General features: G+C 35.2%; 1 protein-coding gene across 1 annotated transcript in view; it reads left to right on the forward strand.

Annotated features, from left to right (window-relative positions):
* LOC150087918 (DENN domain-containing protein 1B-like) overlaps nt 1–21,164 on the forward strand; it is a 209,695-nt gene that overhangs the window by 151,860 nt on the left and 36,671 nt on the right. The window contains exons 8-9 of the mRNA XM_090369963.1: nt 4,162–4,212; nt 12,640–12,685. Of these exons, the coding sequence (XP_090226089.1) occupies nt 4,162–4,212; nt 12,640–12,685 (97 nt within the window). The remainder of the gene's footprint in view (nt 1–4,161; nt 4,213–12,639; nt 12,686–21,164) is intronic.

Raw genomic sequence — 21,164 nt, forward strand, 5'->3', positions numbered from 1 at the left:
TGTGATTTTAGATGAAGAATGGCAAAAATTTAAAAAACTTTTACGGAAAGTTTGTTGCAAAAGAGATAATATACGGGAAAAAGATATATAAAAACTGAAATTCAGAACAAGATGGTGGACTCAAAAAGTTAGAGGAAGGTAGAAAGAAAAAAAAAATAAAAATAAATAAATAAAAAAATATATATATATACAGTCAGTCCTCGTATAACACGTGTTTACACTACACGAATTCGATCATACACGATTTATAAATATGGGAACGATATCTTATATAACACGAACCGAATTCGCTTATGCATGATTCGCCTTTGTGTTTACAAGAAATGGCAGTCGAACGCAGAATCACCCCAACCGAACGCAACACGATAGGAATGAAGAGAAGATTCTGAAAATGTATTTGTTTTTTATATCAGTAAAGGGGAAACACATTTCACCATAATAACTGAAAAACCAACACAATTCCAGCTATCGGTATAATCGCAAATGCAATTAGATTGAGTTTACTACCAGTTTATAACAGATTCCACTAGCTGAAATGCAACTGGAAATTGTTTTTATTGTTTTATGGTAGTAACCCCTAGAAATGTGCTTTAGTAAAATGTGAGTTGTTAATAGTGTATCTCTGCCTTTATGGTGTTGTTTATTCAGTTGCTACACGTGCGCAGCTTTGTTTATGTGTATCAATTGTGCCTCCTCGTTTTGTAACTGTGCTTTATTCCCTAAAAATTAGTAAAATACTTAAAAGGTGTGAAAAGGAAGCGTCCTGGTGAAGACACTGCAGATTCAGAGAGAAAAAGAAAAGCAATATCGATAAACAGAGGCGGACTGGGTCAAAAATTCTTACCCGGGAAAATTTATAGTGGCCTCATACTATGGTTTATGGCCAAAATCACACCGGCCTTCGGCCCACCGGGGTTCCCCCGGTAAGGCTTATGGCCAGTTCGCCTCTGTCGATAGAGAAAAAATATGAAATTGTGAAACGCTTTGAGTGAAATGAAAGACCATGTGATATTGCATGTGCTACAGACCTAAATGAGGCAACGCCGAGAATTACAAAGAATGCAGAGAAAATAAAAAACTTTCATAGCAGGAACAACTCGAAGTGTAATTAAAATCCATTAGATTAAGACACAAAGAATTGGAAGAGATGGAACGGCTATCATCTTTGGATAGAAAATCAAACAAAAAAACAAGTTTGCTTACGATAGAAGCAAAAGCATTAGCAATATTTTATTACGTATTTTATTACGATTATTTATTGTGTTTGGTAATGTTTTCGTTACAAATGTGTGTTCATTCTTGGGTGGTTGGCACCTAACCCTATTTTTCCCATAGGGCCTGTTGTTTATATTGCACGATTTTGCATTGCACGAGGGTTTCTAGGAACACAATTATCGTGCTATACGAGGACTGACTGTATATATATATATATTTTTTTTTTTATATTGCAAATGCAAACTTACATTTTAATTCTGTGTTAGCATCCATGTATCAGAATAGTCCCAGCTAGTATTATGGTGAAATGATATTTGTTATTGGATTGTAATATCCAACTGAAATGCAGGGCAGCCACACCACAGGAATCTGTGTATTAAATAAGCCAAAAAAGGTGGAGGGGACAAAAAATGAATGCCAATTACTGTCTGTTTACATTGATAGGGCACTTCATCTTTAGCTAATACCCATCATAGTGTATAAATAATAAGTAATTAGCTTAATTACTACCTGTTTCTATGTGCTTTGTATCAGTATTATAGGGTTGATTATGAAAGTTTTGAATAATAGCTTTATATGGGAATATAAAGAATATAAAGTGAAAGACTTGTGGAATTTGCAGAATCTCAAGTCAGTAATGAACACTTTTTTCAAGAAAAGGGTGAACAGAAAGTGGACATGGAAGAGTCCAAATGGATTAACAACTAATGAAATCGACTTCATCCTCACTAGCAGAAGATATATTGTGAATGATGTTACCGTCCTGAATAAGGTAAATGTTGGAAGTGATCACAGAATGGTAAGATGTACACTTGATATAGATGTAGGAAAGGAAAGGAAAAAACTGACTCGATTAAATAATACAAAGGTCTTTGAGATAACAGAGGAGGAGAAAAAGCAGTATGTACTGGAACTTAAGAACAAGTTTGAGCTTCTGCAGACTGCTCAGGACCAAGATATCGACGAGGAATATTACAACTTTCTGAAAGTGATAAAGCCCAAGAAACCTATAGGGAAACAGAAATCCAAAGAAGAAAAAATTAGTCAAGAAACAATTGTCATGATGAACCGAAGACGACAAATGAAGAGCAAGAAAAACACTGACAGGGAGAAAATTGAGTATACTGAGTTATGCAAAGCCATTAGAAAGAGACTCAGAGAGGACATAAGAAGATTTAACACAAGAAAAATAGAACAAGCATTAAGGGAAAACAAAGGATTTAAATCAACAGCCTTGAGCAGTAATACAGAAGGGCAAATGATACTGAAACTGAAGAATAGCGATGGTGTACTTATAAACAGCAGAGAAGGCATAATTCAAATAGCAGAAGACTACTATAGAGAATTATACAAGGAGCGAGGGAATGATGCCAGCAGTGGGGAAGATGGATTGCAAAGTAGCAACACATATGACATACCCGATATTCTTCCTGATGAGGTAGAACATGCATTGAAGAAAATGAAGAATCGGAAAGCTCCGGGGGAAAATGAAGTTACTGTAGAGTTGTTAAAATTGGGAGGAATAGACATAACACAAAAACTGGCAAGGCTCTTCACAAAGTGCATTAGAAAAGGTGTGACACCTAAGCAGTGGAATAATGCAATCATAGTTTTGCTGCATAAGAAAGGAGATAAATCAGAAATTGGAAATTATAGACCAATTAGCTTGTTATCCCACATCTACAAGTTGTTCACAAGGGTCATTACTAACAGATTAGAAAGAATACTTGATGAGAATCAACCAAAAGAGCAAGCTGGCTTTAGGACAGGATTCTCAACTATGGATCACCTTCACGTAATATCACAGCTAATGGAGAAAGCAAATGAATATAAAACACCATTATGCCTGGCATTTGTGGATTATGAAAAGGCATTTGACTCCATACATAGTTGCTGAAATGCTGGCTCTTTTTTTTTTTTTTTTTCATTTCCTGAGGCCTTCTGGGATGTATCCCCCCTCCCTCCCACCCACTCACCCACCAGACAAAATCCTGCTATATGTAATTTTTTCTATTTTATTGGATTTTCTTTTGAAAATTACCCCACCACCAAACATGGGCCATAAAGGAGACAAGATGGTGTTAATAAGTTCTGTGCACTTTTGTAACATGTTTTACAAATTATTTTTTATAATTCTACACAATATATAATACATATTTTATAATTCTGCATGTATCTCTCATCACTTACACATTTTATATAACATTTATTTTGATGTGATTTGAATTGTTTTACTGTAAACAAATTCAGAATAAGCTGTTATAATATGATTTCCTAAGTGAACATATATACACACACACACACACACACACACACACACACACACACACACACACACATATAGCTAAATAAGTGAACATTCAACATCGCATATGGAAAAGAAACAGTTATTCTAATGATATTTCAAAGAAAATAATTTCTAGTGACCTTTGACCATTCTCACTGATCCACTCTCACTCTCGATACTGGCGACCTCTGGTCTCTGTATGCAGGACTCTCATCCATGGGAGAGGAGAGTGGCAGTAAGGCCCATTTCATCACAGACCATGCATCAGATATTAGAATGGTTTGGCTAGTGGAATATTCCAAAACATTCCAGTCTCCATATACCAAAAACTTGTGGAATGTGTTCTCCTAGAGAAGGGATGATTCGCAAGTTTGGGACATGGGTATGCAAGAGGTTTTTGTAATGCCATAGAGGGGTCATACTCAGTATTAAAAATTTCTCTTTTCTAATCAAATTTTGAAATATAGTGTCCTAGTACAACATGGAGGAGGATAGTTTATATATCTGCCCTCCCCCATCAGGAAAAGAAATTTCAAATTAAGGGATAACAAATTTAAATAAGTTCAAATTACTTGTATAATATATTTTTATCCTTATTTAAAATTATTAAAAATAAAAAAAATATTTTTCAAGTTATTTTTAAACATTACATGTTTCAGGCAGCATATTTTCATACCAGTTCTTCCTAAACACCTTCTTGATTATCTCAGGTAAGTACAAAAGATTTTGCATAATATATTTATTATAGTACTATGATATTCATTGTGACATTTTATTAAATCATAAACTAATGCCAATGTTATTTTGCTTGTTGGTTTTCATATCATTTTTGCTACAGTAATTTCTGAATTTATGAATATCTAAATTACAAACTTGCCAACAAGAATTTGAAACCAGAAATTGACTATACAAGTGAAACACTGAGTCTTGCAAACTTTTGCTCAACTTCGCTAAATTCACAAGATATTGCTTTTTGATAGGAAAATGTATGAAAATGAAATATGCTATGCACTTATGTGTTTGGCATATAATGTATAAACTTACACGTAAAGTACATTTTTTTTTTTTTTTTTTTTTTTTTTTTTAATGGCAGTAATATTCTTTACCAATAAACTTCTCACAGTAATCCTGTAAAAGTTTTTTAAGCATTTTCTTGTTTAATATATCAGAGAATTTTTTTGGAATGTCTGATATGGAATACAATACACAACCCTTAAATCAAGCACTTTTGTGGCTAGATGATTGCTTGATTTTGGAATGAAACTTTATTGCCTTGTCTACCAGTGAATAACGAAGTAATGCATTGTATAATTTGTACTGCAGTTTGTTTTTGCTGTGATGTGCATATTGTACACTATACATAAATAAAGTGAATTTATACATTAAATAATGCATCAATGGCATTTTAAAAAGATATAAAAACTGTTTTAAGCATGCACACCTATTGGGAACATCAGACTGTTCATTTATTAGCTATTACTCAGGAACACATGGTGTTTGTAAATTGGAAGATTATTTTACCATTAGCAGAATTAAATTGTTCTTTTAACTTGTTTTCTCATTTTAAATACTTTCTTTTATCTTTTCCTGTTTTCACGTACATTATGAGAAAAAATCATGATGTCCATCAAAACAAAATACAGGTCTAAAAGTTAAAGAACATAAACCAAAAATATTTGAAAATATATTCACATTTTAACATGCCCACAGTGAATGGCATATTGCATTCTCTCTGCAACATTGCATTTTTGAGAATTTCACATTGGAATACAATGTGAAATCAGAAGTTTTACTGTGTATGTACAAAAATGAATTTTTTTATGTAGTACTAATTGCATCCCTACTATTTTATTCCTCTGTGTACATATCTGTTGCATATATCAATCATTAAATTAAATGGAAGTAAAATTCCATTATAATAAATACCATTTTAAAGAAAATTTATTTCACTATAGCAAAAACATTTCTGTAGTACTGTAGTTGATTTCCCTTATTATTCGTGCTGTATAAATCTCATTTGAATAAAATTTCACTAGAATGAATTATATTCAGTCCGCCTATGCCTAATATGCACTGGTTTACAATCAAAGAAAAACTTAATTAAAAAACTCTGAATGCCACTGTTTAGTCCATATATTAAATATGGCTCAGAGAACATTTGTATGTAGGCAAACAATAAAATAAATAAATAAAATTTAAAAAAATATAAGTCTTAAAAGTTGTGCTTAAAGTTGACTTTTTGTATTAATGAAAGTTAAAAACAAGTTACATTGAAAATAAAATTGATGTACAGCCACTCCCCGATTAACGTAAGGGTTGCGTTCTGCGGAATGCTACGTAAGTCGAAATTTCCCCCATGCCTGTGCAGCACTCGCAACTGGGCTCGCTGAATTGAATTGAATCAAAAAAGATGAACATGTGAATAGAATTATTTATTGTATTTATTCAATTTTTTATCTCATGCGGAGGAAAAATTACAAAAGCGTGCAATTTAAAAATTATAAAATTACAAAAAGAAGAGAAGACAGGCATAAACATCAGTGAGTTTTACCTCCCGAGCATCATTGCTAGAATTGACATCTTCAGCTGATAAGTACGCCACTGTGGAGGTAGAGGGCTGTGGAAAATTTAGAAGGTGCGGCTGCTCAACCTTACTAAAGAACATTAATAGATGACTGGATGGTGGCTTTTTTGTTTTTTCATTGTAGATTTCTTTGTAGCAAGCAAGCATATCATTTACCACTCTGTTAACTTTTAAGAATCGTTTGCTGTCAGGATCCATCTTCTCAAACCTCGCCATTGCCAATGCAATTTCACGAAATGTCATTGCCATCTCTCTGGTGATGAAGCATCTTGGCTCCTCATTTGGTTCATCTTGAGCTTCATCAGCATTTTCTTCTTTCACTATCGCTGCCTGCAAGTCAATAAGTTCTTCGTTAGATAATTCCTTCTCTTCTTCTTCCTCTATTAATTCCTCCTCCACATCTTTGGCAACAACCTCCAACTGAAGTAGCTCTGCAACCTTTACAATCTTATCAAACCTTTACAATATTTGTAATATTGCAAAATTTTCAACAAAAAAAAAAGTTATTGTTTTCACATTATGATATTTTCACAATACCTCCATTTATCCCTGCAGATGCAAAATAAGTTTCCATATTTTTTTCGGTTTGCACCAGCCAGCAAAAACTTACGTAAAGTCAAATTTGCGTAAGTAGAGTATTACGTAAGCCGGGGAGTTCCTGTATTAATATGGGAAAAGTAACAAGTATATACTGTACTGTATTTCTGAATCCCAATGTACTCTAAATTATGTATAATCTATCTATACATTAAAAAGTTTTCATCCTAGTGATATTTATTCGAGCCAATGGGAGAAGACGGCAGGGCAATACGTCACTTATTCGAGCCAATGGGGGAAGAAGGCAGGACAATTGCGGCATTACAAATGCATGGGTAAATAATTACATAGGTCATTTCCTGATTATATTTCGATCGGTACATTATAATGTTAGTATATTAATATAATATTATTATCATACAAATTATCAAAACTATACAAATATTTACAAAATACTAAACTATTTACAATCATACCTCTACTATATCGGGATGATGGGTTCCTTCATCAGCTGACATTACAAAAAAAACGTTAGAATGGAACATCAAATGATGCCAAGCTTGGTCATGTGTTAGACAGTGAAGCAAGTGCATGAGGTTGGTGAATGTTAAATGGAAGGAACACAGATGGGTTACTGGGCAGAATGCTGTTGACAATGTAGAGCATGTACGTGGGATGCATTGCAAGACAGCTGCCTCCATTACATTCACTAATCTTGTGCATGTGCTTCAATGGTCGTGCATACATGGCCATGCCCGGCATCATTTGATATTCCTTTGTAACATTTTTTGTATATTAATGTCAACTGATGAAGTGACCCATCATCCTGATATAGTTTGTATATTTGTAAATAGTTTAGTATTTTGTAAATATTTTAAATATTATTTTAGTCCTGCTCTTTTGGATGCAATAGTATTCCTCATGCATTATGGAAACCAAAGTAAAAGGCCTTTTCCTAAGTGACCTATGTAAACGCAGGTAAATAATTACGTAGTGATATTTATTTGACCTTGAGAATGCAACATGGTGGTGGGCCAATTACATCACTACAAATGCACAGGTAAATAATTACCTAGGTCATTTCCAGAATAAATATCAATCAATGCGTTTCGACAGGTGTCTTTTACATAGAAAAGATTTGACTTACTCCGTCATACCTCTACATTTTACGTAGAAAAGTGTGCGCGGGGGTTGGTGAGCAAATCGAGCAGGGGCAGAGAGCCCCTTAGTATTTATTAAAAATAAAATAAGCTTTCAAAATAACATTCTCTGAACAAACTATTTAATGTATTAAAGAGTACAGCAGAATTTATTTATACAGATAATAGTTCATTTTAAAGAATTTTCAGTGATTAAAGAGGCCTGTGCACTCTGGATTCATATTATTATTTTTGATTGTTACAATACACAGAGCAAAACTGAGACAATAAGTAAGGACAAGTTTAATATTAATTGGAAGGCACACATATTAAATTAGATACATACAAAAGCTTTCGGTTAGTTTGCTAACCTTCATCAGTCAAACTGACAGTTAAGAATGTGAAACGTGAGGGCGTGTGCTGCCAGTCATGTATATGAACTGCGTGGTTAATTGTTGGATGTTGAAGCCTGTGGCTGTGACACATGTTGCCAACATTTGTCATTCATCAAAATGATTGCTTCAATGATAGGGTGGACACGACAGCCACTGCTCCTGTTGATTGAGTTATTAGAGCATGTGATGTTCAATGACTCCAACCAGGCACGCCGCCGGTAGGACGGGACCTATCTACAGTCACGACATCGCAGTGTGGGTCAATGTCGTGGTGGGTTTACCAGAAGTGTTCAGCAATGGCCGAGTGTTCTATGTCCGCTAAGCAGATGGCTCTTTTGTGTTCCGAAAGACGTTTTCCCAGCCGTCTCCCAGTTTCCCCAATGTAGCAGTCACGGCAAGAGATGCGTTAGACTACACCACTTTGTAGTAAGGTGGGAACCGGTGTTTTCACTTTAGAGATGAGGGATCGTAACTTTCTGCCTGGGAGTTGTATGCATTTTATCCCATGTGATTTTAGGATCCTAGAAACCTGTTGTGATAGGTTTGGGTAGTATGGGGATAAAGGTGCTTGCGGTTGAGTCATTACCTTGCATGTTCCTGTTGGTCTCTACGTGGTCATGTGCCTGTAGGCCACACCTGTCAAGGATATTGGTGAGATAGCCACACCTCACAAGATCTGCCTTGACTTCAGCGATCTCGGTGCGCCTCTCATATACAGAACTAGAGTGAGTCCAGGCACGGGTTAACAGGGTTCGTGCAGTGGCAAGAAGATGGCTGCGCGCGTATGCTGACCAGAAGTTAGTAAACTGGCCAGCACACATTGGTTTATGATAGATAGTTGTCTTCAAGCGCTTGCCATCATGTCGGACAAGGGTGTCTAAGTATGATATGGTATTGTCCGATTCTAGCTCGATTGTGAATTTTATGAAAGGCGACAGATAATTGAGCTGGTCTAAGAGTCGGTCACCCGAATTTCTGGGGATAACCACAAACACATCATCCACGTAGCGACACCAAAAGGTAATGGGATCTAGTACATTCGTAAATGCACGACCCTCTAATTCTTCCATTGCGATATTTGCTGTGACTGAATTAACTGGGGAACCCATGGCTGTGCCGTGCACCTGTTGGTAAATGGAGTCGTTGAACATAATTGCACCACCTGTTAGCACAATCTGAGGGCGGTGGAGATATCGTCTGGTATTAGTTCGGTTCTGCTGCCAAGAGTTTGGTTGTTATCCAAGAGTTCCTTTGCACATGTGATCGCAAGTTCCACTGGGATGGAGGTGAAAAGTGACACTACATCAAGTGATGCCATGATTTGATTTTCTGAGATGGATAGGGTTTGGATCCATTCTATCCTACTAGGGGAGAAAGGAGCCGCAAGACAAACTTCATTAATTCATAACTTGGTGATGCACAACAGGAGGCAATGGGTCTTAATGGTATACTGCCTTTGTAAACCTTCAGTAGTCCGTAGAATTGTGGAATCTGGCAGCCGGAAGCACAGAGGCGATTACGTGTGGATTCTGTTATTTTCTTCTGTTTAAACCAACTGTTGACGAGGATGTTCACTTTCAACTCCCATCGTTCCAAGACTTTGATGGGAGGAATGGTTAAGGGAGCAGCAGGGCTTCCATCTCATAATCTGTGCGATTTAATATGACTGTTCGACGTCCTTTATCTGCCAGTAAGATGACGATGGATGACACTTGTTTCGATGATTTAAGGGCAGAAATCTGTTTGCAAGTGAAATTGGAAGAAGCAGGGCCGAGCATGATATAAAATTGCTACAGTTTTTAGGTGAATTGTGTTTGCCACTTCTTCAGGGAAATGTGTTAAACATACTTCTATGGCTAAAGCAATATCAGTGATTGTGGGTTTCTTGGGAGAACAGCAAATTTCATACCCAGAGTCAACAAGACCTATTTGTTCTGTAGATAACTGTTTGTTGCTTAAGTTCAATACAAATGGTGTGCAATTTGTGGAAGCGTACTATGCTGATGACGAGATTCACAGGACTCACTCACATGCGCAAAGGAACTCTTGGATAACGACCAAACTCTTGGCAGCAGAACCGAACTAACACCAGATGATATCTCCACCGCCCTCGGACTGTGCTTAACAGGTGGTGCAATTATGTTGAATGATTCCATTTACCAACAGGTGCACAGCACAGCCATGGGTTCCCCAGTTAGTTCAGTCACGGTAAAGTATCGTGATGGGAGAATTAGAGGGTCGTGCATTTATGAATGTACCAGATCCCATTACCATTTGGTTGTCTAGATTTGCAGATGAATATGAAGGTTGGCATGGTAGTTAACACAGTAGTCAGGATATTCTACTGCAACAAGATCTATACAAATTAGTCAGATGGTCTGAGAAGTGAAGTTGAAGTTTAATGATGTGTTTGTGGTTATCCCCAGAAATTCGGGTGACCTACTCTTAGACCACCTCAATTCTCTGTCACCTTTCATAAAATTCACCATTGAGCTAGAATTGGACCATACTTAGACACCCTTGTCTGATGCGAGGGCACACGCTTGAAGACATCTGCCTATCGTAAACCAATGTGTGCTGGCCAGTTTACCAACTCCCAGTCAGCACGCGTGCACAGCCATCTTCTTGCCACTGCACGAACCTTGTTAACCTGTGCCTGGACCCACTCTAGTTCTGTAGATGAGAGGCACACTGAGATCGCTAAAGTCAAGGCAGATCTTGCAAGGTGTGGCTATCCCACCAGTACCCTTGACAGGTGTGACCTACAGGCACATGACCATGTAGCGACCGACAGGAACATTCAAGGTAATGACTCAACCTTGAGCGCATTCATCCCATACTACCCAAACCTATCACAACAGGTTTCTAGGTTCCTAAAATCATATGGGATAAAATGCGTACAACTCCCAGGCAGAAAGTTGCGATCCCTCATCTCTAAAGTGAAAACACCGGTTCTCACCTTACTACAAAGTGGTCTAGTCTAATGCATCTCTTGCCATGACTGCACTGGATGCTACATTGGGGAAACTGGGAGATAGCTCGGAAAACGTCTTTCAGAACACGAAAGAGCCATCTGCTTAGCGGACATAGAACGCTCGGCCATTGCCGAACACTTATAGTTAACCCACACCGCGATGTCGTGATTGTAGATAGGTCTTGTCCTACTGGCGGCACACTTGGTTGGAGTCGTTGAACATCACATGCTCCAATACCTCAGTCAACAGGAGCAGTGGATGTAATGTCCACCCTATCATTGAAGCAACCATTTTGATGAATGACAAATGTTGGCAACATGCGTCACAGCCACAGGCTTCAACATCCAACAATTAAAACTACCCAGTTAATATATATGACTGGCAGCACATGCCCTCATGTTCCACACTCTTAACTGTCAGTTTGACTAATATAATGTGTCTTACAATTAATATTAAACTTGTCATTACTTATTCTGTCTCCGTTTCGCTCTGTGTATTGTAATAATCAAAAATAATAATTTTCAGTGATATTAATTAAAACAAAATTTCGATACAAAAGTGATATGTGCACCTCTGAGAAGTTCATTGTAATAGGGTTTTACTGTATTATGAAACAGTTAACTTAGCACTGTGGCATACACAGTCAAAGCTGTATATAATGATCCCCCGCTTCACAGGGGAATGAGAAAAACGGTCATTATATTAGAAGGGCGTTTTATCGATTGTCCATAAAATAGCATTAGGTCAATGAGAAATTGGCCGGGACCAACCAGGTAGGACGTTAAAAAGAGGGTCGCTATAAAGAGCTTCATCTGTAATGCAAAAAGGTGCACTTGATGATTCATAAATTATTATAGATTTTATGGGGGGGGGGACACTCCCCACTTTATCAACAAGTTGTACTAGATTTATGAATGTAGAAGGGAAGTATTTGAATTTTTTTTAACAAACTATTATTGTTTTGCTTGACATATCAATAGGGATGAGAAACATCCTAGCGAATTGTCCACATGTATACCTTGAAGTTGCACATTAAGCAAATTAATTTCCACTGCCTGTGAACAAGGTAATCTATGACCAAGATAAGTTAAAGTTAGCATTGGTTATTTCTGAAACAGTGAAATGAATTGAAGAAACTCATTTAAAAAAATGGGAATAAATAGAACAGTTTGCAAATTTGTTGTTTATGCTGTTGTCATATTTGATTAGACAAAGCCAGAAACATTGATAATCTCTATTTTCTGAAGGATTTATTTTTCATAAATGAGGAACAGTATTCATTTCTCATGCACATTTCTTTGTTTGTTTCTTTCTCTTTAATAACATAACTGTGTGCGCGCACATTATATGCAATAAGTCCCAGAAATTGGTTTGATAATAAATTGATATTTCCATAAAAATAATTTGTATTAGAGTATCATTATTATAAGTGACTTTTATTTTCATAAAAACTAAACTGTTCATTGAAAGTAAATAATTTTTGCAATTGTGATTGTTTATTTTATAGTGCTCCCATGCCCTTTTTAATTGGTGTTCCTTCTGTAACAATGACAGTGAGTATAAACTTTTATTGAAGTTTTTTTTTGTAGGACAATTCTGTGCCATTCTAAGTAGAAGTCAATATTTCTTCTATTTCAGATGTTCATTAACACACAAAACAATTTGTGCTTTTTGTTTAGTTTATTTATGTTCATAATCACGTTTTATGCCATTTCAGTCTGAAAATAGGAGTGCAATTATTGGTAAAAGTTTCAGAATGTTGTAAATATAGTATGTGACTGTTTTCAACTAAATTAATATAAACATCTGATATTCTCCAGCAGGAAATTTTGATGCATTACATGTGGTGTAATCAAGTGTTTCCACCATAAACTAAATATAGATCTAAAGTCAAGTCAGATTAAGGAATTTTAGTGCACATTGTGATTGGGGAGGAATGCATGCTATTTATTTATGCAATGAAACAAATGATTTTGAAACAAACACAAGTTACTTGATACTTATGGGAATTGATGTGTTGCTTAGCTTTTTTTTTTTTTTTTATCTTATTTTAAAAGCTAGCTATATACATAAAGAAACAAGTCACTTTGAAATGAGAGATGCTATTCAAGGTTTAGACCTAAATGGTTGTCAGTGACCTGATGAGACTAATGACAGAAAAGAAAAAAGTACATGGGATCCATATAAAGTAGTCTGCAGTCAAGCCACAAAGTGGGTTAGGCAAGCCAAGGCAGATTATGAGAAGGCTCTCACAAAGAATGCAACGAAAAGCAGCAAAGACTTCTATACTTTTGTAGATACCAGAAGGAAAAGGTTGAATCACATTGGTTGCTATATATGAATCATATAACAGTTGATGATCCTGCTCAGGTTGCTGACAAACTGAATAGATATTTAGCCTCTGCATTCACCCATGAGGAATTTAAGGATAGAATGGCAGAAGTATAACAAATAACAGAGGAAAGTGGAAGAGAAATAGTTGACAACAAATGTAAATAAAGAATGTAAGACAATGGGATTTATCCAGTTATATTGACAGAGACCAAAAGAGGTTAGCAAACCTTTAGCTGTAACTTGAGCATCCTTGGATTAAGAATGCTCAAGATGATCCCTATGGACTCAAGATGTGTAGATGTATCCCAATTCATAAAAAGTGGATCAAAGAGTGAAGCGAGTAATTACAGACCTATTGGCTTGACTTCCATTCCAGAAAAAATAATGCAGTCTCTGGTTAAAGAAGTAATGCAGGATCATCTAGACAGGGATGCCCTTCTACAGCAGTCACAGCATGGATTTGTTAAAGTGTAATCCTGTCTAACAAGTCTGATTGGATATAATAATGTAATAACAAAGGAATTAGATTAAAAAAATATTTTTGATATCATATACTTGGATTTCAGAAAAGCTTTTTATACTGTTGCATATAAGACTGCTGTACAAGCTGGAGTAGTGTGGCATTATGGCAACTTACTGTTGTGAATAAAGAGATGGTTGAGTGGTAGAAGAGAGAGTGGTTATCGATGGGCACTTCTCTTCTTGGACTAATGTTATTAGTGAAGTCCTCCAAGGTTCAGTGCTTGGTCCATTGTTGATTTCTGTATTTATTAATGATAGTGATGAAGGCATATTAGGCTTAATGTCTAGATTTGCAGATGAATATGAAGGTTGGCATGGTAGTTAACACAGTAGTCAGGATATTCTACTGCAACAAGATCTATACAAATTAGTCAGATCGTCTGAGAAGTGAAGTTGAAGTTTAATATTGACATATGCAAGGTATAAAGTCACAAAGAAAGTTAGGCAAACTAAGGCAGATTATGAGAAGTCTCTGGCAAAGAATGTAAAGAAAAACTGCAAAGGCTTCTGTGCTATCTTAACTGTAGAAGGAAAGGGTTGAATCACATTGGGCCACTTGATGTCAATGGGTTAACTGTTGATGAACTGTGCTCAGGTTGCAGACAAATTGAAAAGGTATTTTGCATCTATATTCACTCATGAGGAATTTTCTAGGGAAGGGGATGCCAGAAGTTTATCAAACTCTAATGAGGAGCTAAATGACGATTTAGAAGAATTTTCGTCCCATAACATTCATTGCATATTTTTGCCAGCTATTACAACTAGCCTGTTACATCCAATGGACCAGGGCATTATAGAGAGTTTTAAGAGGTGGTATAGAAAATTATTTTTACAGAACTTGGCACTAAAATCTACCTGGAATAAGCTCTGGCCATCTCAAAGAGTACAACCTGACTCTGCAGAACAAGGAGATTCTGGTCTCACACCACCAGTTTTAATAGAAATTTGCAGATCCTTGCCAATATTCAAAAACTGAAATGAAGACGTCAAAAATTGGTGCGATATAGACCCAACAGATGTAGGTTACGAAATCTTTACGGATGATGAAATTGTCTCGTATGTTTCTGCGAGATCTACTGAGGTAGTAGATGAAGACGACAGGACCACAAAATCTACCATTTCCCATAAGGAAGCCAGTCAATCCCTGACAAATATAATCAATTGGTATGAATGCCAAGAAGCAGAAATGCCAAAAATAATTTTACTGCGACAAATTTATAACTTGGCTACTGAAAAATACCAAAAACAAACAAAAATAACAGTTTTTTTTTTTTTTTTTTTAAACAAATAAATTATGTATATACAACTTGAAATTACTGTAATGTAAATAAGTTTTCTTTTTTTTTTTTTTTATTAAGTTAAAAGTGTTCTTAAATATACATGTATGTAATTTTTTAAATTACTGTATATGTATTAAAATTTAATCTAAATAAATAATTCCTAGTTTTTTACAGTTACAAATTGACTTTTTATTTACTCCCTCACTAAATGGTCTATTTCACTAATTGGTCACCCCTCTGATCCCGAAGGTGACCAATTAGTGAGGTTCTACTGTACTTACAAAATGAATGAGGAAGTGTTTGGGAATTTTAGACCATTTTGCATATAAGTTTGTTCTATTAATTTGACTATTTTCGATGTATTTAGTAGAAAAAAAAGTGGGAGGACATGTATGAAGTAATGAAAATTTTGGATATGGTATATGCATGGCAAAAATATACCCAGCTCCTTGACATAACATGGCTTCAGCAATACCTCCTGCGTACACATTACTAGAACTCCTCCTGTCACTATGTGGTAGAGTAGAGGCAGCAAGATTATACACTAGCTGATCCGGAAGCCTCCTAAAGAGTTACCAATAAGTCCAGTTTTGGTGGACTATCTAGCTTTTGACCTGAACACCGTTTTAGAGCTGTATCCTTGAAATGTAAGGAAGATTGGATCTAGCCGTGATGTCCATCATAACAGTACCATTGATGGCTTTTGATGTCCATCAAAGGCCATCAATCATACTGCATGATGGAAGAAATGAGTTGGGGATTACTGTAGCTTTGCACTGGAGACTAAACATGGGTTCGGCCACTTCAAGCTTCCAATAAGCAAAGTAGTAGTATTGCATTGGTTGAAGAGCGTCATCTACTACCTTGTATTGCCTAGTAGCAGAGGGACTGCTCAGTTATCTCTTGGCCTGTACAGTTATCCTTATGTCTCTTTTGCTTTCCATCTTGATGGTTATTCTGGAATTATTGCTGCTCATATGCAGGTTTAACATTTATCGGCATTAAACTTCAATTGCCACTTCTCTATCCAATTTTTATAGGTTTTGTTGCAGTAGTATGTCTTGATTTCTGTCATTAACCATCTTTCCAACACTTCAAACAGTGATGAGGAGAAAGAACATATTTAACATGAGGAAAGAATGGTAGCATTAATGATAATTATCAGTAGAAAGGACTCCCAAAATTGTGGAACAGAATTCTAGCAAGTTAATGTTGAAGTTGAAGTGTGAAAACAGAGTTAAAACATCAATTGGTGTAATTAAAAAAACATAAAATTATTAAGAGTGAGTTAAATTGGTAGTGGTAGAAGTAAAATGTACAAACTTAAGAAATAGATTAACAGAATGGTCAGTGTAGAAGTACAGCAGTAGCACATGTTTGAGTTAACTGTAGTTTGAAATATTCTTTTCATATGACTACTTGTAAACTCATCCAATCTGTGATTATATTGGATTATAAACAGAACTTTTTTTAATTAGTAGCTTAATGAATTAGAGATGTAGAGTGGGAAGTGGTCAGAACTGACACTGAGTGAAATGGGTTTTAGAATCTAAAAAATTCAAAAGGTGTTTCATTTGAATAATTAGCTGTAAATGGAGAAGTTGATCCTCATCACTAATTTAGTCTAAAAAATACTTTTATTTGTAAAATTACAATGATTAATTTCATTTACAGATTTATTTAAAAATAACTGTAATGTGCAAACTAAAATTGACAGCATAATATTGCAGAATATATTCACTAATTTATTATATAGGTCATAATAATTCACTAATTTATTATATAGGCTCTTTTTGCAAAAGAATAATTTTGTTCACAAATAAAATTGGCTCACATTTGTTTTAGGATTATGCTGATTGATGTTTTTGCACTAAACTTTAATAAAGAATGACTTTTCTATTAATAAACAAAAAAGCAGTTGATTAGACAAAATTTAATGTTAGAAATTACAATTTCTAAAATCAAAATGATAATATTTAGTCAAATTTGAATATATAATTCAAAAATTGCAGCACAAATATGACAAATCTAGAAATAAATTTAAATTAAATTGCACTGTCCTGCCTAGCTGTATAGGGTTTCCTTGAAATAAATGCATAAAGTGGAGGGTGTTTTTAGATCAAAAGTGTAAAAAAATATATAAACATGTGTCCAGAAATGCTTCTGTAGCAAACTATAGCTATTCAAATTATTTTATCCACAACAGTATTAAATAGAAATTACTTTCAAAAGTAATTTTGACAATAAAGAGCTATTAAATGTTCAATTATTCCTATATTCTACTATCTTATGAGATGCAATAGGGATTACCTTTATTTTTATTATTATTTTTTATTTTTTTGATATAGGATGGCTTCTTTCGACCAACTCTCCTAGTCCAACTCGTTAACAATTAATTTGTAATAATGATATAATTATAAGATTAGTTAAACGTCTTCTCCACTGTCAGAACAGTAGTGGGACAACCCCATGGTATCAATATTGGATGCCCAACTCAACCCAGGGTTCCAACCACCACCACCCTCCTGCCAGTAAAGAAAATATCAGGTCCAAAATCATTAAAACTAAATTTAAAATTAAAATTGATATAAAAAAGCTTAACTGCATATAGAGCAATATTCTGTTCATTCCTTAAGTTGGACTAAGGCTTTTCAAAGCTACATCTTCACAGGAAGAAGAGCAAACCAAAAAAATTAACCGGAAAAAATTTGTCTTATGTAGTACTTTTGTTCTTCACGCATGCACATAATGACCAATCATCAGATAGTAAGAATGGTCTACGAATATTGAGTTTTTACATAACTTTATGTCGAGGGTTTTTGCAATAAGTAATTTATAGTAATTGTGTTGGATATTTATTATTTTTGCTTCATTAAAACCAAATACATGTTGTTCATTTATTGCATGAAACGACAGTTCCGATGCATTTGATCGGCCTGCCTGAACTGAAGCTTCGTGTTGTTTTGCTCGACTCTGAACCATCCCCATGGTATAGAAACTACACAAACTGCATTGCAGTTTTTACATGCAATTCTGTATACATGATCATGTTGTAATTGAAAGATGGTGTTTAAAGGTCGATTTCTAAAAAAACATATATAATTTATTCATAGGTTTGGATATGATTTTACAAAACCACAATATCATTATTCAAAAGGCTGATAAGGGTGATACAGTAGTTTTTCTTGATAAAGGAGATTATATAAACAAATTGTACACTATCATTTCAGATACGACATATCAGGAGGTCAAGCCACCTGTTAAACTTAACAATATAGTTAATAAATATAATAAAATACTCACGATTTATAGGATGGATAAATATATTACTATGGCCCAGCTCAAACAAATTATAGCTCATACTTATAATGTCCCAACCTTATTTGGCCAAGAAAAATTACACAAAACAGGATACTCAATGTCCGATTGTGTCATATAAGAATTCTGCCTTTTATTCATTAGCCATGTTTATCTATCCAATCCTAAAATCATTTAGATAACATTTAACATATAACATTAAAAATTACGATGCATTATTCATGTCCCTTAAAGACCTTCATATTAAAAAAGATAATAAGCTATATTCATTGGATGTGGCCTCACTATATACAAAAGTAAATGTTTCATATGCTTTAGACATAGTTTGGACCCTTTTAAACGATGACAATATAAAGATTAATAACACTAGACTTCCCAAAGAGAGAATCTTTGACCTAACGAAATTATTAGTAAATGCCAATTATATTCTCTTTCAAGACAAAATCTATGGACAGATTTTTGGGCAACCAATGGGCCTAAACATCAGTGGACTCATTGCTCTTCTCTAATTTATACTTGGATAAATTAGAGAAGTTGCATCTTAGCATTAGCATTAGTAGAGGCATTTGATGCAAGAAAGCAAGCTTATGCAGCATCAGCCAAAAAAAAAAAAAAAAAAACCCCACTTCCACTTCACCCCTCTGTTCGTTCAAAATACCTGTCCAGCTGAGCCTTAAACTTATTTAGGCTATCAACCTCCACCACAAGGGATGGCAGTCTGTTCCACCAACCAACCACCCGCTGGCTAAAGGCAAATTTCCGCACGTCTATCCTACATCTGTCTTTCCTCAATTTGAATTTATGCCCTCTCAGGTGATCTTTCTGAGCTAGAGAAAGAATCCCATCAGCATTGAGCATGCTTAAACCATTCAAGGCTTTATACACCTCTATCAGATCACCTCGTTGGTGCCTAGTCTCCAGACACTGTAATTTGCAAAACTTAAGCCTTTCTTCGTAAGAGCACCCCTTTGTTCCATTCACTAATCTTGTTGCCCTTCTCTGTACTCGTTCCAGCAGCTCTACATCCTTCTTGAAATGAGGCCTCCAGACCTGTATACAGTACTCTAGGTGTGGCCTGACCATTGCCTTATACAATGGAATAATCACCTCCTTATCCCTGCTGGAAAAATTCCTGTATATCATTGACAATACTCCATGAGCTACTCTTGCAGCCCGTCTGCACTGCTCAGAGAACTTCATATCTGCCTGCACAATCACCCCCAAGTCCCTTTCATTCTCTACCACTGTCAGTGTAGTACCACAGAGTTGATACGTTGCTCTGGGGTTGCTGTTTCCCATGTGTAGTACTTTACATTTGTCGATGTTAAACTTCATTTGCCACCTCTCAGCCCATCTGCTCAACCTTTCCAGATCCTGTTGCAGCAGCATAGTGTCAGTAGTGTCCTTGACAACCCTGCCAACCTTTGTATCATCTGCAAACTTGGACATTAAGCTTGATATACCATCATCATATCATTTATAAATACAGAAAACAACAATGGACCCAACACTGAGCCCTGAGGGACTCCACTAATAACATCAGTCCACGATGAGCAGTGTCCATTGATTACCACTCTCTGTCTTCTCCCCCTCAATCTTAACCCATTCTTGCCACAGATCATATATTATGGAAGATACTTGGATGACATTTTGATTATTACAGATCATTTGACCATAAATAATGTACACTACATATTTTTAATAATATCCATTCAAGATTAAAATTTAATTGGAAATAGAAGCAGAAACAGTCCATTAATTTCTTAAATTTTACCATACATAGATTAGATCATAAATTAAATTTTAGTATATATAGAAAACCCACTAATAAAGAAATGCTTTTACATTTCCAGAGTTACCATCCCTATTCGTATAAAAAATCAGTCATGTTGAATCAATTTATTAATGCATTTAAATATTCTTCCTCTCAGATTTTATTAACAACAGAAATAAATGAGCTAACAAACAGATTTATAAACAGGGGTTACCCTTTAACTGTTATAAACAAAGTTAAAACTTTAGTATGGAAAAAAATAAATAAAAACCAAGAAACACATAATGTACTTAAATTTGACATGAACAAAAAACATTTTATTACCATACCTTATGTCAAGCAGTGGTATAACAAACTTAATTAAATATGTAAAGGTACTGATATGAAAATCATAGTCAAGCCTATGAATAAATTATATACATTTTTTTTAGAAATCGACCTTTAAACACCATCTTTCAATTACAACATGACCATGTATACAGCATCGCATGTAAAACTGCGTTGCGGTTTATGTAGGTTTTACCACGGGGGTGGTTCAGAGTTGAGCAAAACAACACAAAGCTTCAGTTTTGGCGAGTCGATCAAATGCATCGGAACTGTTGTTTCATGCAATAAATGAACAACATGTATTCGGTTTTAATGAAGCAAAAATAATAAATATCCAACACAATTACTATAAATTACTTATTGCAGAAACCCTCAAGATGAAGTTATGTAAAAATTCAATTAATATTCGTAGACCATTCCTACTATCTGATGATTGGTCATTTATGCGCATGCATGAAGAACAAAAAAAGTACTACA

The sequence above is a fragment of the Mastigoproctus giganteus genome, chromosome 3 (genome assembly GCF_048544385.1).
Source record: "Mastigoproctus giganteus isolate SK-2022 chromosome 3, ASM4854438v1, whole genome shotgun sequence".
NCBI lineage: Eukaryota > Metazoa > Arthropoda > Arachnida > Uropygi > Thelyphonidae > Mastigoproctus > Mastigoproctus giganteus.